Raw genomic sequence first — 19,870 nt, 5'->3', positions numbered from 1 at the left:
GTGAAGTGTATACGTGTAAGTGGCTGCGTTGGAGTTTGCGAGCAATTAGACAAGTACATCATGAAACAGTATTTCTTGGATAAATGTTAGCGTACCTGTACACCTTGGAGGAATGGAACCATTTTCCCACTCCCCATCGCTGTCACAAGTAATAGTTGCTGGGCCAGACATTGCCTCGTATCCTGGGAAGCAAACTAGATTTGCAGTGGCTCCTTTGCTGGCGTTAGCAGGTATCATGCGGAAGTAGCCATTGGCAACAAGCGGAACACTGTCACACATTATTCCTGGTGAGAAGCAGAGACACGATCAACTGCACGTTAACGATACGCTGGCTCTAAGCCCAGTGGAAATGTGTAGGTCTACGGTACACACACATACAAGCACGCACGCACACACACACACACACACACACACACACACACACACACACACACACACACACACACACACACACACACACACACACACACACACACACACACACACACACACACACACACACACACACACACACACACACGCGCGCATGCACACACACACACACACACACATGCACATACACACACACACACACACACGGTGGCAGAGACAAACCTCCTCGTGTCGTTATAGCGTGACATGTACACAATGATGTGTAACATGTACAGCTGGCATGTGTCTTGTCAATAACACGATCACATTACACAATGATTGTATGCCACTATCAGTGTAAAACCACAACTATAGAATGAAATCAGGAATTGGAATGCCCAGGAGATTGCTGCAAAGGCCCTGTGTTTCTCAGCATCCCAGGGTTAACCGGAATTACAATACTGTACAGGCAGAACATTTCGCCGGTCAATATTTTCGTCCAACTACAAAGAAAGGGAGTTCGTCCTGTTGAAAGTTCAAAAGTTTCGTCCATGGACTACAAGAGTGCATTGAAAAGCTGGAAAAATCGACATTAGTCCGGAATTTGTAGTCCGAATGCTCTTCGGACGGAAAAGACGAAGTTAAATTCCAGACTAATATTTCCCCTTGTACAGTAGTACACAATCCCCTAGTGTCATTATGTTGACAATGGCTTTTTTATGTAGTTGGTTGCTCCAACGAGGAGCACACGCTTCTCGCCGAACTTGACACTTGACTGACTCACGACTGCCATCCGGAGCACACGAGGAGCACGTCGCACCTTCCGCTCGGCAAACCTGAAAGAAAGCACCACTCCCTGCTCAATACCAACTTCATGACTAATACCGCCGAAGTCGCAACTTGTAAGTTCGTAGTGGCTTTTTAATCTTTTAATTTTTTACTATGTTCACATAACCAGCTCGAAAAGAATAAGAAAAGACAATGGTATGGAGACTAGGACAAACTGACGACTAATGAGCAGGCGCTGTACCGTGGCTTGTCTCGAAAACTCTAGGACCAGTATAACCGATTCAAGTATGTGCATGTGCTGTGCGGGCTGCACATGCACGTACATAGGACATTGAAGGGGGCAAGGACAGTTATCTTAAGTAACTGACATGCACTATGTACTCACGATTGCAACGCGGAGCTCCATAAGACCACACACCACTCTCATTACAAACATCTGCAGATGGTCCTTGAAGTACGTAATTCTTGTTGCAAGTGTAGCTGGCTGCACTGTTTACATTCAGTGCCACATAAGTGACATTGCCATGAAACGGTGGAGAGGGAGTGTTGCAGGTTATCACTGGGAAACAGATTTACATAGCAATAGGCAAAGAAACAAACAAATGATTCCCTCTGATGTGGTGCGACATTCTTCATATTGCGTCATGAAGCAAACAAGCATCGATGAAAGTAGCATTGATGAAAGTTTTCAAAATAGGGTGCTTGATGATCATGTGATCCGATCAGGCTCTGATCAGTGATTCAAAGCGAGTCAACATATGATAACTAAATTATTTGAATCTTTCGAAAAACTATGATGTCAAAACATCAGTACATTTAGAGAATTATTTGAACAAGATCGAAGGAGAAGATTGATTACTTTATAATGAACTGCAACATGCAATTCCATTACACCTCACCGCCTGATGACATAACCATTCATGCAATGAATACCTGAATGTCATCAACAAACTTATACTACACCTCACCGCCTGATGACATAACCATTCATGCAATGAATACCTGAATGTCATCAACAAACTTATACTACACCTCACCGCCTGATGACATAACCATTCATGCAATGAATACCTGAATGTCATCAACAAACTTATACTACACCCATATGTTGTAACGGAATCACAGCCATTCCGTTCCCCGGGACGCAGGACACAAAGGACAAGACTGGTTTGTATTACATTATTTATATTGACAAGACGGAAATGGAGACAACACTCAAATGGACGAACAAGAAGACTGACAAAAGGACTCTCGACTACAACATCGCGCATGCTCATATCACACATGCACGCGACTAGACGAGACAGTTTGGGGAATGCCATCACACAGGAAAACAACACATCATTTCACAAAACCTGCCCCCTTGATGACATTCCACAAAATAATAAACCGACACCACGTTCCACATGCACAACAGCAAAAGGAACCACAGCAAAACAGCAAAACCAAAACCAACCAACAGCTTACATTGTAGCACAACAAAACTGGGCCACGACACAGAGCCAAACCAAGACACAAGAGCCGACGCTCTAAACTCAGGCACACAAGGCCAACCGAAACACGAGAGCCAAAGCTCCAACAAATAACAACATGCGCGCAGCAGCGCAAAATAAATCTACAACGCAGAACAGAACGACGAGAGGAGCAACATACCGACAACCAAACTCAACAACACAGCAATGAACTGAACAGCGAGAGAAACACGATCAGACAACACAGCGAGCAAGACAACAAGACGAACAACAAAGGACGACACACAGTCGGTGATGCCAGACTCATCCACTGGCCTCTGGCGAGCCACAGCCACACGCTCCATGCGGTACCTGGCGTCCCAGGCTCCAGTCCCCAGCTTCTGCCGGTCCACCACCTTCTCTGCCTCCTCTCCGCGTCGTCTTCCACTTCCACCAGCCCCTCATCTCTCCTGATCACCTCCATCCCCACGCATACTCTCTAGTTGTACTATTAGTTGTTCACGACGACGAACATACTGATGACAAACTTACTCATCCTCTGCGTCCCGGGTTTCGGCACCAAATCTGTAATCGAATTCCTTTCTACTGCGGCGGTCAGACCCTAGAGCACTACCATTCCGTCTGTAGGCTCCCTCGATCCCTCACGACCACACACTCAAGACCCCAAATACGGCTTGTTTACAGGAATTAGTCTAAAAGGAGAGTAAAAAGATCCACAAAAGCCAGCCTGATGCCACAAGGTTTATGCCCTCACGCGCATCAAAGAACCATAGCAAAAATGGCGCACAGCATGATCAGATCACATGATCATGCTCTGATCAGTGATTCAAAGCGAGTCAACATATGATAACTAAATTATTTGAATCTTTCGAAAAACTATGATGTCAAAACATCAGTACATTTAGAGAATTATTTGAACAAGATCGAAGGAGAAGATTGATTACTTTATAATGAACTGCAACATGCAATTCCATTACAAGGCGATGTTTGATAGTTTAACCACGCGATGTGAAGCCCTGCTGTTGCATTTTACTGAAGTTGCACTATTCGAGTTATGTACAGTTGCTAACAAACATGACATGCTCTCTGTCCATACTCCATAAAATTCATGCTCCACGTCTTGCGATTCAATCATTTTATCCCCTTTCCGATATGCATAATTATAACCTTCTGCATGACTTAGTCATTTGAGCCAGGGACTATAGAAACCGCCCTACAACGTTTGATATCAAAATCAAGTTATGACGTTTCAAAGTCACGTGACTCAAAGTTACGCGAAAAAGGCAAACAAAGGAGTCGTTCACTGGTGCCTGGCACACCAAGGCTTGACTGGGACAACACCAGAGCACTTAGCCATTTCAGCAGACATAGAGCAGGATATAGTGCAGTTTATTTATTCATATGCTAACATGTACGGTCTACCTCAACCTGCAGCGGAGCGAGGTCGTGCTGAGGACCCTCCAGTATACTTACCAGCATCCAAGAACAAGAAGTCTGCATACAACATCTATACCAAGACCGTCACACAGTATTCGCCTGTTCATTACAGGACATTTTGCCACATTTGGAGGAGACAGGCAGTACACATCAAATTGATGAAGCCAAGGAAAGACGTATGCGCACTGTGTGACAAGCTGCGGGACAAAATTTGTGTCACTCGTACATAGGAAGAGACGGAGTGTAGAGCCCAGGCCCTGCATTCGCACATATCACTAGCACAAGAGGAGCGGCAGTACTACGGAGATTTAGTGGACGACGTGCAGGCGTCACTGGATGAAGCTGAGGGCATAGTTCACTATACCTTTGAACTGCCTAACTAGCAAGAATGAAGATATACAAAGAATATTACAAACTGTAATACTCATAAAAAGGACACACTTCAGGCTCATTACAAACATCTTGAAAGTTTTGGTCTTCACAAGTATACTTTCAAGCCTTCTCATCAGGTGAAATACAGGCAAGGGAAAAGTTTGTCTCAGAGGAAACTGTTTACCTATTACAAACTGTGTACATAAATTTGCTCTATATCGCTCAATTGACATGCCATTATCATTAACCCTTTATGTACTGAAAAATTGTACACAGACTGAATTTGATCTCGACTCACCTCAAATTCTATAATTATCCGGGTCATAACTTTAGTCTCCTGTTGACGATTTTTTCAATCTTGGGCTTCCTGGAAAGCTCGTCGTAAGAGGAACACATTGAGCCCACGCTTGCCACCACGCAGGTCAAAACGCCAGCGCTACAGCCCAGCGTCTTAGCTGCAACTCCAATATTCCGACAGAAGTCGTCTTGCATCAGCCATTTCGCTCTCCTTGCTCGTACCAACTAACTGTTACTTCAGAAAAAATTCACAAACTGCCATGAGTCCGTTTACCATTTTGAACGTGTTTCTATATCACTGCATGCCCAGAATGATTGGGAAATCCCTCATTCAAATTTGCGCGAGCGGCTATTGAGCGACATTTGCCGCCATTCGACTTCCGAGCTTCGTAACTCTGGAACCACACATCGGACCGCTTCAGCGATTGTTTCAATGGACAGCTGGGAGTTTTCTCTTTGATTTACATAATGACTGAGTTACGATCGATTGAAAATTTGAAAAGTTTCGATCCCAGGGGATCGAAAGTTGAACAGTCCGTACACAAAGGGTTAAATAGGTGGTTAGGCACACTTTACCATCGCAAATCAACTTGAAATTTTGTTTGAGCACATTACCATACCATACCAACATTTTGAGAGAATTTTTTCGCCAAAAAAGTGCCATAGGGTGGTTTCTGTAGTCCCTGGCTCATTATATAGATACATTTTCATTTACTGTGAAAAAAGGAGGACAAAATGTTACGAGTTATGACTAACTGTCCACCAACGAAACCAGATCTTATACATGTCAGCTTTTTTCACCATAATTTAATTGGCTCACCATCGCCAAATTTTGTGCACGCGCACATGTTGTCCAGGCGTCAGGGGCCCAGCCTCCCTGCCCATCCGACCCGCCACACACAACAACGAACCTGAACTAAGAGTTCTACATAATTTCTTGACAAGACGGAGACGGACAGACAAGAAGACCGGACACGACGAGGTAAACTGAAAACTGAAGAAAAAGACTAACATTTATGGCAGCATACGAGCATGCGCGCAACAAAACACAACGTATGACAATGACGTAACCGTTACTTGGATCATGTACAAACTATACATGCAACCAAAACCAGTCAAAGCAGAACGCAAAACAAACCAAAATAAACGAAAGGACCACAACAAAAAAGAGCCATGATAAGTCTTTCTACCGATACACAACACCCGCGTTCAAATTCAGGTCAAGAAACTTCGTTTTCAAGCGATCCATGCCTCCAGGTGGCAGGCGATAATGCAAACTACCATTTTTCAAGTACACTGTAACGACCTTCCAGCGGGGTAGGGTAAGCAGTTCCCCGCCTTTTTTCCTTGGCAAGCGGTTTGCTGGCTTTGTTCGTGTTTTCAGACCTGCTACCTTCGCAGCAACATGCGCCACAAGTAGCGCATTTTAGGAATTTGAGACCACTTTGTTCTTCCCATCGTCAACTTCAGCATTTCGTATTCAGGAGAGATACCAGGATTCTTATACCCGAGCGCGCAGTCTTATGAATGCCCACGCGAACAATGTGGGATGGCACGAACTCCAGAAAACGAAATGCGCTCTGGGGCAGAATAGTGCGGAGCGCGATGAATTTGCTTGGTGCGGAAGAGAGCTCCGACAAAGTCCGAGACCATCACGGCTTCAGTGACAAGTAGACATTGTGCAGGAAGGGTCGCACCAGTGTTCGAACACAGAAAACAGCAATTCCGACAGTCTGACTAAGACGGCCCAAGTCACAAGTATTGCGATGTGCGAAGCGACAATTTTAATGACGCGGAGGAAGTACAAACATTCTGCTGAGATCTGCACAATCAATACTAGTATTTTCACTAGATCAACCCCCTTTCCCTGTACTTCTAATAGCAGATACGCACCACAGTTTTGGACCATGTGTGCTTGAATCATTTCTAATGATGAATTTCTAATGAATCATTTCTTATGATGAATTTCTAATGATGAGTTTCTGATGATGAATTTCTAATGATGAATTTCTAATGATGAGTTTCTGATGATGAATGATGAGATATGCCTATTGCTGGAGGGATGTCAGTGAACAATCTACATCAGACAAAGAAATGTGTGCTGGCATATCGCAGTAGAACAGCTGGCAATGCTGATGAATGGACTGCCACTAATTTTAGCACTGTCTCCAGCATACAGCATGATGATCGAAGAGGCGCATTCACGCGTTTATTTTGTCTATTTTTGAAACCCACTGTAGTACCTTACTTGTCTATTGAAGTGTGATGGCACGGGCTGGAAGTAGGAGAGTAAAATCGTCAACCAATATGTAAAAAGGTGTTGCTCAATGAAATGCAATCCAGCTAGTCAATACTACGCACCTGCATTGCATTGTGCAACTCTACAAAACTTACGTGTGCACGTTGGCGATGGTAGTGACCAGGAGAGATCCTTTTGGCAGGTGAGAATGTTGTTCCCGGTCAGTCGGTGTCCTTTATTACATGTGACTAATGCCACACTACCGGGAGTGAGTGATGATTGGCTGGGCTGTACCTGCTACCTTCGCAGCAACATGCGCCACAAGTAGTGTCACGACGGGTGTCGTGACTCTACTCCAGCTATACACATATGCAAACCAAGTCAATATATTACTACATGCACAGGAGTCGTGATCTGGCTTCACCTTTTTTTCGTCCTCGTTTTTCACTTACATACGTAGTACCTCGCGAGTTCACCATTCTGGGCACACACCCAGACCACCGTGTGTCGATCACGACATGGCGTCCATCTTGTTCTTTTTGGTGGACTCTTTTCCGTTTTCACTTTGGGGCAACAGCGAGTTCTCGCTCGTGCCATATCACTTCAAAGAAATGGAAACTGTTCAATACTCTAGATCCTTGTGCGGTTTGAACTCACCCCTAGCTCTCCCACTGTACCCAACTAAACATTATTCCGCACAAACTGGTGCCGAAACCTTTCAAACTCGTGTCAAACTCTTCAAGTCTTTTTGTTGAAGCTCTCCGCTGGAAGTTTCTCCGCTCGTGCAGTCTACAGTGTGGACTTTCAGTACACCTGTGGTAACTCCGTAGACTAGTATACAGCCGTATTAGTCATGCCAAAGAAAAGTTTCTTGGTACTCTGTACCTTCGGTGCAGCCGACTACAGAAACTCGGCGCCGTGATCGATGCTTGTTTCACCGAAGCACAAGCCCTCGCCAACTCAGCTACATCAAGTGACCACGGGGCCGATGACCCTGACACTCACAGCGACATCGACAGTGACCATCGTGGCTCGGCGCAACCCCGCGACCAGCACTCAAAGCTAAGTACACAACTCCACGTGTTAGAGTATCACTTGTGTGCGTTTGAAGATGCATGTGACGAATTTGCCAGTGCATTGGGTAGCCCGGACGTGGAGGGCTCTGACGAGGCCAAGGAGCAGGAGATATCGGAGTACCTGGACCGTTCCATCCAATGGAACCAACAAATTCCACTTTTGAAACGATCTCCTGTTCTTGCAGGTCACCAGAGTCCCTCACCGTCCGCTCCAGTGAAATCGGAAGTCAGTGTTGAGTCCAGCTCCCAATCACGTTTGGAGGAGCATTTGAAAACCCTCATCGACATCTCCACAGCCAACCAACAGCAACAGCAGTACATGATGCATGCACAGGCACAACAGCAGTCCACACAACCTGCACACAATCCTGCACCCCTGGCTCCCAAAGCGGAAGTATCCAAGCTGCCAAAGCTGTCCATTCCGAAATTCAATGGTGATGTTTTGAAATGGTTTGAATTTCGTGATATGTTTGTGTCTGCTGTCGACTCTCGGTGTCTGTCTTCCGTCGACAAATTCTCTTATTTGATATCTTTGTTGTCTGGTGCTGCTCTTGCGTCCATCACCGGCCTCCAAATAACCGATGTAAACTACGCCATCGCGTGGAAAACACTGCAGACCCGGTTCGGCAACAAGCAGACGTACGTGGATGCGTACTACGCAGCGCTCCGCGACCTGCCAACGGCCACAGAGGATCCGTCATCCCTCCGCTCGAAACTAGATCGCATTACGATGCATCTACGCAGTCTTGATGCACTTGGCGAATCCGCCAGCCAGGCCATCTTTGTCTCCATCATCACCTGTAAACTTCCCCGCCATGCCCTGACACAGCTGGAGCTCAAGAAGGGCGACACACCTTGGTCTGTCGCAAGCTTGTGCGATAGTCTACGAGACTACGTAGTCGCGCATGAAGCTGCCGTTCGACAGACGTCGTCGCATGCACATGCCGATCCGACCACCACCAACAGTCTATCCACCGCCGCGGCATCATCCGCACATTCTTTGGCCGCCACGTCCACTAGCGCTCGGACATGCGCCTTCTGCGGGACATCACATCCATCTTATGAATGTCGAAAGTACCCAGATGCCGCATCACGTAAACAGCACAGCAAAGACAGATGCTACATCTGCCTGAGGAACGGACACAATGCACGCACTTGCAAAAGCACTTCTTCTTGCTACTATTGCAAGAGCAAACGCCACCACAGTAGTCTCTGCCCGACCAAGTTTCCAGCGCCGCAAGCGTCCGTCAACGCCGCCGAAGCGACGTCGGCATCATCATCATCTTCATCCTCCTTACGGGCAGACGCCCCAGGTTTCACTTCTGAGCAGCACCAGCTATCTGCATTTTAGGAATTTGAGACCACTTTGTTCTTGCCATCGTCAACTTTAGCATTTCGTATTCAGGAGAGATACCAGGATTCTTATACCCGAGCGCGCAGTCTTGATGAATGCCCATGCGAACAATGTGGGACGGCACGAACTCCAGAAAACGAAATGCGCTCCGGGGCAGAATAGTGCGGAGCGCGATGAATTTGCTTGGTGCGGAAGAGAGCTCCGACAAAGTCCGAGACCATCACGGCTTCAGTGACAAGTAGACATTGCGCAGGAAGGGTCACACCAGTGTTCGAACACAGAAAACAGCAATTCCGACAGTCTGACTAAGACGGCCCAAGTCACAAATAATGCGATGTGCGAAGCGACAATTTTAATGACGCGGAGGAAGTACAAACATTCTGCTGAGACCTGCACAATCAATACTAGTATTTTCACTAGATCAAGCCCCTTTCCCTGTACTTCTAATAGCAGATACGCACTACAGTTTTCGACCCTGTGTGCTTGAATCATTTCTAATGAATCATTTCTTATGATGAATTTCTAATGATGAATTTCTGATGATGAATTTCTGATGATGAGTTTCTAATGATGAGTTTCTGATGATGAGTTCCTAATGATGAGTTTCTGATGACGAATGATGAGATATGCCTATTGCTGGAGGGATGTCAGTGAACAATCTACATCAGACAAAGAAATGTGTGCTGGTATATCGCAGTAGAACAGCTGGCAATGCTGATGAATGGACTGCCACTAATTTTAGCACTGTCTCCAGCATACAGCATGATGATCGAAGAGGCACATTCACGCGTTTATTTTGTCTATTTTTTGAAACGCACTGTAGTACCTTACTTGTCTATTGAAGTGTGATGGCACGGGCTGGAAGTAGGAGAGTAAAATCGTCAACCAATATGTAAAAAGGTGTTGCTCAATGAAATGCAATCCAGCTAGTCAATATTACGCACCTGCATTGCATTGTGCAACTCTACAAAACTTACGTGTGCACGTTGGCGATGGTAGTGACCAGGAGAGATCCTTTTGGCAGGTGAGAATGTTGTTCCCGGTCAGTCGGTGTCCTTTATTACATGTGACTAATGCCACACTACCGGGAGTGAGTGATGATTGGCTGGGCTGTACATTACCATCAGCAATGCTGGGTAGAGGGCTGCAGGAGATTCCTGTACAAAAAGCAAAAGCATGATGCACAGAATTCAGGCACCTTCTTTCCTTGGCAAGCGGTTTGCTGGTTTTGTTGGTGTTTTCAGACCTGCTACCTTCGCAGCAACATGCGCCACAAGTAGTGTCACCACGGGTGTCGTGACTCTATTCCAGCTATACACATATGCAAACCAAGTCAACATATTACTACATGCACAGGAGGCGTGATCTGGCTTCACCTTATTTTCTCCTCGTTTTTCACTTACATACGTAGTACCTCGCGAGTTCACCATTCTGGGCACACACCCAGATCACCGTGTGTCGATCACGACATGGCATCCATCTTGTTCTTTTTGGTTGACTCTTTTCCGTTTTCACTTTGGGGCAACAGCGAGTTCTCGCTCGTGCCATATCACTTCAAAGAAACGGAAACTGTTCAATACTCTAGATCCTTGTGCGGTTTGAACTCACCCCTAGCTCTCCCACTGTACCCAACTAAACATTATTCCGCACAAACTGGTGCTGAAACCTTTCAAACTCGTGTCAAACTCTTCAAGTATTTTTGTTGAAGCTCTCCGCTGGAAGTTTCTCCGCTCGTGCAGTCTACAGTTCGAGTCATCCCGGCGAATGACTGTGGACTTTCAGTACACCTGTGGTAACTCCGTAGACTAGTATACAGCCGTATTAGTCATGCCAAAGAAAAAGTTTCTTGGTACTCTGTACCTTCGGTGCTACCTTCGGTGCAGCCGACTACAGAAACTCGGCGCCGTGATCGATGCTTGTTTCACCGAAGCACATGCCCTCGCCAACTCAGCTACGTCAAGTGACCACGGGGCCGATGACCCTGACACTCACAGCGACATCGACAGTGACCATCGTGGCTCGGCGCAACCCCGCGACCAGCACTCAAAGCTAAGTACACAACTCCACGTGTTAGAGTATCACTTGTGTGCGTTTGAAGATGCATGTGACGAATTTGCCAGTGCATTGGGTAGCCCGGACGTGAAGGGCTCTGACGAGGCCAAGGAGCAGGAGATATCGGAGTACCTGGACCGTTCCATCCAATGGAACCAACAAATTCCACTTTTGAAACGATCTCCTGTCCTTGCAGGTCACCAGAGTCCCTCACCGTCCGCTCCAGTGAAATCGGAAGTCAGTGTTGAGTCCAGCTCCCAATCACGTTTGGAGGAGCATTTGAAAACCCTCATCGACATCTCCACAGCCAACCAACAGCAACAGCAGTACATGATGCATGCACAGGCACAACAGCAGTCCACAAAACCTGCACACAATCCTGCACCCCTGGCTCCCAAAGCGGAAGTATCCAAGCTGCCAAAGCTGTCCATTCCGAAATTCAATGGTGATGTTTTGAAATGGTTTGAATTTCGTGATATGTTTGTGTCTGCTGTCGACTCTCGGTGTCTGTCTTCCGTCGACAAATTATTTGATATCTTTGTTGTCTGGTGCTGCTCTTGCCTCCATCACCGGCCTCCAAATAACCGATGTAAACTACGCCATCGCGTGGAAAACACTGCAGACCCGGTTCGGCAACAAGCAGACGTGCGTGGATGCGTACTACGCAGCGCTCCGCGACCTGCCAATGGCCACAGAGGATCCGTCATCCCTCCGCGCGACACTAGATCGCATTACGATGCATCTACGCAGTCTTGATGCACTTGGCGAATCCGCCAGCCAGGCCATCTTTGTCTCCATCATCACCTGTAAACTTCCCCGCCATGCCCTGACACAGCTGGAGCTCAAGAAGGGCGACACACCTTGGTCTGTCGCAAGCTTGTGCGATAGTCTACGAGACTACGTAGCCGCGCATGAAGCTGCCGTTCGACAGACGTCGTCGCATGCACATGCCGATCCGACCACCACCAACAGTCTATCCACCGCCGCGGCATCATCCGCACATTCTTTGGCCGCCACGTCCACTAGCGCTTGGACATGCGCCTTCTGCGGGACATCACATCCATCTTATGAATGTCGAAAGTACCCAGATGCCGCATCACGTAAACAGCACAGCAAAGACAGATGCTACATCTGCCTGAGGAACGGACACAATGCACGCACTTGCAAAAGCACTTCTTCTTGCTACTATTGCAAGAGCAAACGCCACCACAGTAGTCTCTGCCCGACCAAGTTTCCAGCGCCGCAAGCGTCCGTCAACGCCGCCGAAGCGACGTCGGCATCATCATCATCTTCATCCTCCTTACGGGCAGACGCCCCAGGTTTCACTTCTGAGCAGCACCAGCTATCTGCATTTTAGGAATTTGAGACCACTTTGTTCTTGCCATCGTCAACTTTAGCATTTCGTATTCAGGAGAGATACCAGGATTCTTATACCCGAGCGCGCAGTCTTGATGAATGCCCACGCGAACAATGGAGGACAGCACGAACTCCAGAAAACGAAATGCGCTCCGGGGCAGAATAGTGTGGAGCGCGATGAATTTGCTTGGTGCGGAAGAGAGCTCCGACAAAGTCCGAGACCATCACGGCTTCAGTGACAAGTAGACATTGCGCAGGAAGGGTCACACCAGTGTTCGAACACAGAAAACAGCAATTCCGACAGTCTGACTAAGACGGCCCAAGTCACAAATATTGCGATGTGCGAAGCGACAATTTTAATGTCGCGAAGGAAGTACAAACATTCTGCTGAGACCTGCACAATCAATACTAGTATTTTCACTATATCAAGCCCCTTTCCCTGTACTTCTAATAGCAGATACGCACCACAGTTTTGGACCCTGTGTGCTTGAATCATTTCTAATGATGAATTTCTAATGAATCATTTCTTATGATGAATTTCTAATGATGAATTTCTGATGATGAATTTCTGATGATGAGTTTCTAATGATGAGTTTCTGATGATGAATGATGAGATATGCCTATTGCTGGAGGGATGTCAGTGAACAATCTACATCAGACAAAGAAATGTGTGCTGGTATATCGCAGTAGAACAGCTGGCAATGCTGATGAATGGACTGCCACTAATTTTAGCACTGTCTCCAGCATACAGCATGATGATCGAAGAGGCGCATTCACGCGTCTATTTTGTCTATTTTTTGAAACGCACTGTAGTACCTTACTTGTCTATTGAAGTGTGATGGCACGGGCTGGAAGTAGGAGAGTAAAATCGTCAACCAATATGTAAAAAGGTGTTGCTCAATAAAATGCAATCCAGCTAGTCAATACTACGCCCCTACATTGCATTGTGCAATATTTCTACAAAACTTACGTGTGCATATTGGGGATGGTGACCAGGAGAGATCCTTTTGGCAGGTGAGAATGTTGTTCCCGGTCAGTCGGTGTCCTTTATTACATGTGACTAATGCCACACTACCGGGAGTGAGTGGTGATTGGCTGGGCTGTACATTACCATCAGCAATGCTGGGTAGAGGGCTGCAGGAGATTGCTGCACAAAAAGCAAAAACATAATGCACAGAATTCAGGCACCTTCTTTCCTTGGCAAGCGGTTTGCTGGTTTTGTTGGTGTTTTCAGACCTGCTACCTTCGCAGCAACATGCGCCACAAGTAGTGTCACGACGGGTGTTGTGATTCTATTCCAGCTATACACATATGCAAACCAAGTCAATATATTACTACATGCACAGGAGTCGTGATCTGGCTTCACCTTTTTTTCTCCTCGTTTTTCACTTACGTACGTAGTACCTCGCGAGTTCACCATTCTGGGCACACACCCAGACCACCGTGTGTCGATCACGACATGGCATCCATCTTGTTCTTTTTGGTTGACTCTTTTCCGTTTTCACTTTGGGGCAACAGCGAGTTCTCGCTCGTGCCATATCACTTCAAAGAAACGGAAACTGTTCAATACTCTAGATCCTTGTGCGGTTTGAACTCACCCCTAGCTCTCCCACTGTACCCAACTAAACATTATTCCGCACAAACTGGTGCCGAAACCTTTCAAACTCGTGTCAAACTCTTCAAGTACTTTTGTTGAAGCTCTCCGCTGGAAGTTTCTCCGCTCGTGCAGTCTACAGTTCGAGTCATCCCGGCGAATGACTGTGGACTTTCAGTACACCTGTGGTAACTCCGTAGACTAGTATACAGCCGTATTAGTCATGCCAAAGAAAAAGTTTCTTGGTACTCTGTACCTTCGGTGCAGCCGACTACAGAAACTCGGCGCCGTGATCGATGCTTGTTTCACCGAAGCACATGCCCTCGCCAACTCAGCTACATCAAGTGACCACGGGGCCGATGACCCTGACACTCACAGCGACATCGACAGTGACCAGCGTGGCTCGGCGCAACCCCGCGACCAGCACTCAAAGCTAAGTACACAACTCCACGTGTTAGAGTATCACTTGTGTGCGTTTGAAGATGCATGTGACGAATTTGCCAGTGCATTGGGTAGCCCGGACGTGGAGGGCTCTGGCGAGGCCAAGGAGCAGGAGATATCGGAGTACCTGGACCGTTCCATCCAATGGAACCAACAAATTCCACTTTTGAAACGATCTCCTGTTCTTGCAGGTCACCAGAGTCCCTCACCGTCCGCTCCAGTGAAATCGGAAGTCAGTGTTGAGTCCAGCTCCCAATCACGTTTGGAGGAGCATTTGAAAACCCTCATCGACATCTCCACAGCCAACCAACAGCAACAGCAGTACATGATGCATGCACAGGCACAACAGCAGTCCACACAACCTGCACACAATCCTGCACCCCTGGCTCCCAAAGCGGAAGTATCCAAGCTGCCAAAGCTGTTGTCTGGTGCTGCTCTTGCGTCCATCACCGGCCTCCAAATAACCGATGTAAACTACGCCATCGCGTGGAAAACACTGCAGACCCGGTTCGGCAACAAGCAGACGTGCGTGGATGCGTACTACGCAGCGCTCCGCGACCTGCCAACGGCCACAGAGGATCCGTCATCCCTCCGCGCGAAACTAGATCGCATTACGATGCATCTACGCAGTCTTGATGCACTTGGCGAATCCGCCAGTCAGGCCATCTGTTGTGTATCGGTAGAAAGACTTTTCATGGCTCATTTTTGTTGTGGTCCTTTCGTTTATTTTGGTTTGTTTTGCGTTCTGCTTTGATTGGTTTTGGTTGCATGTATAGTTTGTACATGATCCAAGTAACGGTTACGTCATTGTCATACGTTGTGTTTTGTTGCGCGCATGCTCATATGCTGCCATAAATGTTACTCTTTTTCTTCAGTTATCAGTTTACCTCGTCGTGTCCGGTCTTCTTGTCTGTCCGTCTCCGTCTTGTCAAGAAATTATGTAGAACTCTCAGTTCAGTTTCGTTGTTGTGTGTGGCGGGTCGGATGGGCAGGGAGGCTGGGCCCCTGACACCTGGACAAGATGTGAGTGTGCACGAAATTTGGCGACCACGCCAGGATAGTCAGGGAGACGAGGAACTGGCAGAAACTCCGGTGCGAAGGAAAACGCATCGAGAACAAATCACCAAAACGACGTCGTCTGAGCTGAAGGCGCTGAGCGAGGAAACGTCTGCGAGGAGTGGCTGGCTTGTCGGAGCTGAATGCGCTGAGGGCAGATGAAATGGATTAACATCTGCGAGGAGTGGCTGGTCCGCCGGAGTTGAATGCGCTGAGGGCAGGGACGTCCCGCGAGGTGGCTGGTGAAGACGACGAGGTTGGTACGACGGAAGTCGGTGGAGCTAAAGGCGCTGAGGGCAGACGAAGACGGATAAACGTCTGCGAGGAGTGGCTGGTTCCTACGACAAGGACGGTGCGAAGGAAAACGCATCGTGAACAAATAACCCCATGTGAGTGTGACGCGGAGTTTGGAAGGTGCTCCTGCTGTGATTTGTTGATTAGTTTGAGTGGTTTGTTTTGCTCGAGTTTGTTTGGTAGTTCGAGTTTGGTAGTTCGGTTTGCTCGAGTTGTTTGATTAGTTTGTTTTGCTCTATTTGTTTGAGTTTGATTTGTTTGTCCCTGGTCGGACGTTGACTTTCGTTGGAGTTAGTTTGTTGGCGTGTCGATAGTTTATTTGTTGCCTCTTGTAGTTAGTTTGATTAGTACGCTTGCGGCGTATACTCGTAGGGCACAGTGTTCGCAGTCCTCGTAGAGCCCTGAAAAGGTCTTTGGTGGGGAATATGTTGTGTATCGGTAGAAAGACTTTTCATGGCTCATTTTTGTTGTGGTCCTTTCGTTTATTTTGGTTTGTTTTGCGTTCTGCTTTGACTGGTTTTGGTTGCATGTATAGTTTGTACATGATCCAAGTAACGGTTACGTCATTGTCAAATGTTGTGTTTTGTTGCGCGCATGCTCATATGCTGCCATAAATGTTACTCTTTTTCTTCAGTTATCAGTTTACCTCGTCGTGTCCGGTCTTCTTGTCTGTCCGTCTCCGTCTTGTCAAGAAATTATGTAGAACTCTCAGTTCAGTTTCGTTGTTGTGTGTGGCGGGTCGGATGGGCAGGGAGGCTGGGCCCCTGACACCTGGACAAGATGTGCGTGTGCACGAAACCATCTTTGTCTCCATCATCACCTGTAAATTTCCCCGCCATGCCCTGACACAGCTGGAGCTCAAGAAGGGCGACACACCTTGGTCTGTCGCAAGCTTGTGCGATAGTCTACGAGACTACGTAGTCGCGCATGAAGCTGCCGTTCGACAGACGTCGTCGCATGCACATGCCGATCCGACCACCACCAACAGTCTATCCACCGCCGCGGCATCATCCGCACATTCTTTGGCCGCCACGTCCACTAGCGCTCGGACATGCGCCTTCTGCGGGACATCACATCCATCTTATGAATGTCGAAAGTACCCAGATGCCGCATCACGTAAACAGCACAGCAAAGACAGATGCTACATCTGCCTGAGGAACGGACACAATGCACGCACTTGCAAAAGCACTTCTTCTTGCTACTATTGCAAGAGCAAACGCCACCACAGTAGTCTCTGCCCGACCAAGTTTCCAGCGCCGCAAGCGTCCGTCAACGCCGCCGAAGCGACGTCGGCATCATCATCATCTTCATCCTCCTTACGGGCAGACGCCCCAGGTTTCACTTCTGAGCAGCACCAGCTATCTGCATTTTAGGAATTTGAGACCACTTTGTTCTTGCCATTGTCAACTTTAGCATTTCGTATTCAGGAGAGATACCAGGATTCTTATACCCGAGCGCGCAGTCTTGATGAATGCCCACGCGAACAATGTGGGACAGCACGAACTCCAGAAAACGAAATGCGCTCCGGGGCAGAATAGTGCGGAGCGCGATGAATTTGCTTGGTGCGGAAGAGAGCTCCGACAAAGTCCGAGACCATCACGGCTTCAGTGACAAGTAGACATTGCGCAGGAAGGGTCGCACCAGTGTTCGAACACAGAAAACAGCAACTCCGACAGTCTGACTAAGACGGCCCAAGTCACAAATATTGCGATGTGCGAAGCGACAATTTTAATGACGCGAAGGAAGTACAAACATTCTGCTGAGACCTGCACAATCAATACTAATATTTTCACTAGATCAACCCCCTTTCCCTGTACTTCTAATAGCAGATACGCACCACAGTTTTGGACCATGTGTGCTTGAATCATTTCTAATGATGAATTTCTAATGAATCATTTCTTATGATGAATTTCTAATGATGAATTTCTAATGATGAATTTCTGATGATGAATTTCTGATGATGAATTTCTAATGATGAGTTTCTGATGATGAATGATGAGATATGCCTATTGCTGGAGGGATGTCAGTGAACAATCTACATCAGACAAAGAAATGTGTGCTGGTATATCGCAGTAGACTAGCTGGCAATGCTGATGAATGGACTGCCACTAATTTTAGCACTGTCTCCAGCATACAGCATGATGATCGAAGAGGCGCATTCACGCGTTTATTTTGTCTATTTTTTGAAACGCACTGTAGTACCTTACTTGTCTATTGAAGTGTGATGGCACGGGCTGGAAGTAGGAGAGTAAAATCGTCAACCAATATGTAAAAAGGTGTTGCTCAATGAAATGCAATCCAGCTAGTCAATACTACGCACCTGCATTGCATTGTGCAATTCTACAAAACTTACGTGTGCACGTTGGGGATGATGATGACCAGGAGAGATCCTTTTGGCAGGTGAGAATGTTGTTCCCGGTCAGTCGGTGTCCTGTATTACATGTGAAAAATGCCACACTACCGGGAGTGATTGGTGATTGACTGTGCTGTACGTTACCTTCAGCAATGCTGGGTGGAGGGTTGCAGGAGATTGCTGCACAAACAAAGAAGGAGAATTCAGAATTCAGCATGATGTACCCAAAGCTGATCCATTGATGGGAAAAAAGGATGTGGCAAATGGGATTTCGGTCTTTGGTCTCTGGTTGGTGGATCTGATCAATAGTATCACCCCCACCATTTAGGAGCCTCACCTGGTGCCTGATGAGGGGGGGGGGGGGGGGGTGGCGTCCCACAGAAGCAGAAAGGCGGTTCTTGACGCTCTCGGTACGTGACCATGTATTTTAATCACTCTCCAAAAATCATGTTTTTCAAAGGCCTAGAGAATGGGGATAATCGGCACAATCACAAAATGCAATCATGCAAGTCAAGCCTGTTTGTGCCTTGCATTCGTGCATAGCCCAATCTTCACAGGTCTGGGGCTGCACAGGTCATAGCCTGGCATTGACTTGAGCGATAGGATGCACTGCTCTCTTAGCGCTAGATGGTTCAACAAACACAGACCTGCTTTCAAGACTTGACGTACACTGCACACACCTACTAGCTACAAGAAAACTAGGCGTCAAGGAATGGATCATGTGACATCATTTTTAGCTGTACTATGCAAAAAATGGAAGGGTTAATTTTTGGAATAATCTAGAGTTTGTAACATTGCTTACTTGTGCATGTCGGTACTCGGTCTGACCAAATTCCATTTGACAGGCAAACCGTTGCGCTCTTGCCTTTGATTTGATAGCCATCGTTGCATGCAAATGTGGTCAGTCCATAGGGTACTGTGGACCTGCTGACAATGACGCCATTGAGTGGTTCGAGAAGTGCATTACATAGAATACCTGGATATCAAAGGAAACGAGATCATGCACATGCGCGCATGCCAGTGCATGTGTGCACGCACCGGCATGCACACACACACACACACACACACACACACACACACACACACACACACACACACACACACACACACACACACACACAACACACACACACACACATACACAAACACACACACACACACACACACACATACACACACACACACACACACACACACACACATACACACACACAAACACACACACACACACATACACAAACACACACTCACACACAAACACACACACACACATACACACACAAACACACACACACACACACATACACACAAACACACACACACACACACACACACAC

The 19,870-nt window shown here is 47.2% G+C and overlaps 1 protein-coding gene across 1 annotated transcript in view; it reads right to left on the bottom strand.

The window, feature by feature from the left end:
* Nucleotides 1-19,870, bottom strand: part of LOC135819844 (sushi, von Willebrand factor type A, EGF and pentraxin domain-containing protein 1-like) — a 50,247-nt gene that overhangs the window by 22,995 nt on the left and 7,382 nt on the right. Inside the window, exons 4-8 of the mRNA XM_065333125.1 lie at nucleotides 19,336-19,509; nucleotides 18,534-18,713; nucleotides 13,766-13,942; nucleotides 1,526-1,699; nucleotides 96-284 (exon numbers count right to left, since the gene is read on the bottom strand). Of these exons, the coding sequence (XP_065189197.1) occupies nucleotides 96-284; nucleotides 1,526-1,699; nucleotides 13,766-13,942; nucleotides 18,534-18,713; nucleotides 19,336-19,509 (894 nt within the window). The remainder of the gene's footprint in view (nucleotides 1-95; nucleotides 285-1,525; nucleotides 1,700-13,765; nucleotides 13,943-18,533; nucleotides 18,714-19,335; nucleotides 19,510-19,870) is intronic.

This window comes from Sycon ciliatum, chromosome 6, assembly GCF_964019385.1.
Source record: "Sycon ciliatum chromosome 6, ocSycCili1.1, whole genome shotgun sequence".
Lineage (NCBI taxonomy): Eukaryota > Metazoa > Porifera > Calcarea > Leucosolenida > Sycettidae > Sycon > Sycon ciliatum.
Note: the sequence above shows the minus strand (reverse complement) of the source record. Positions and strands in the feature narration are given on the sequence as shown.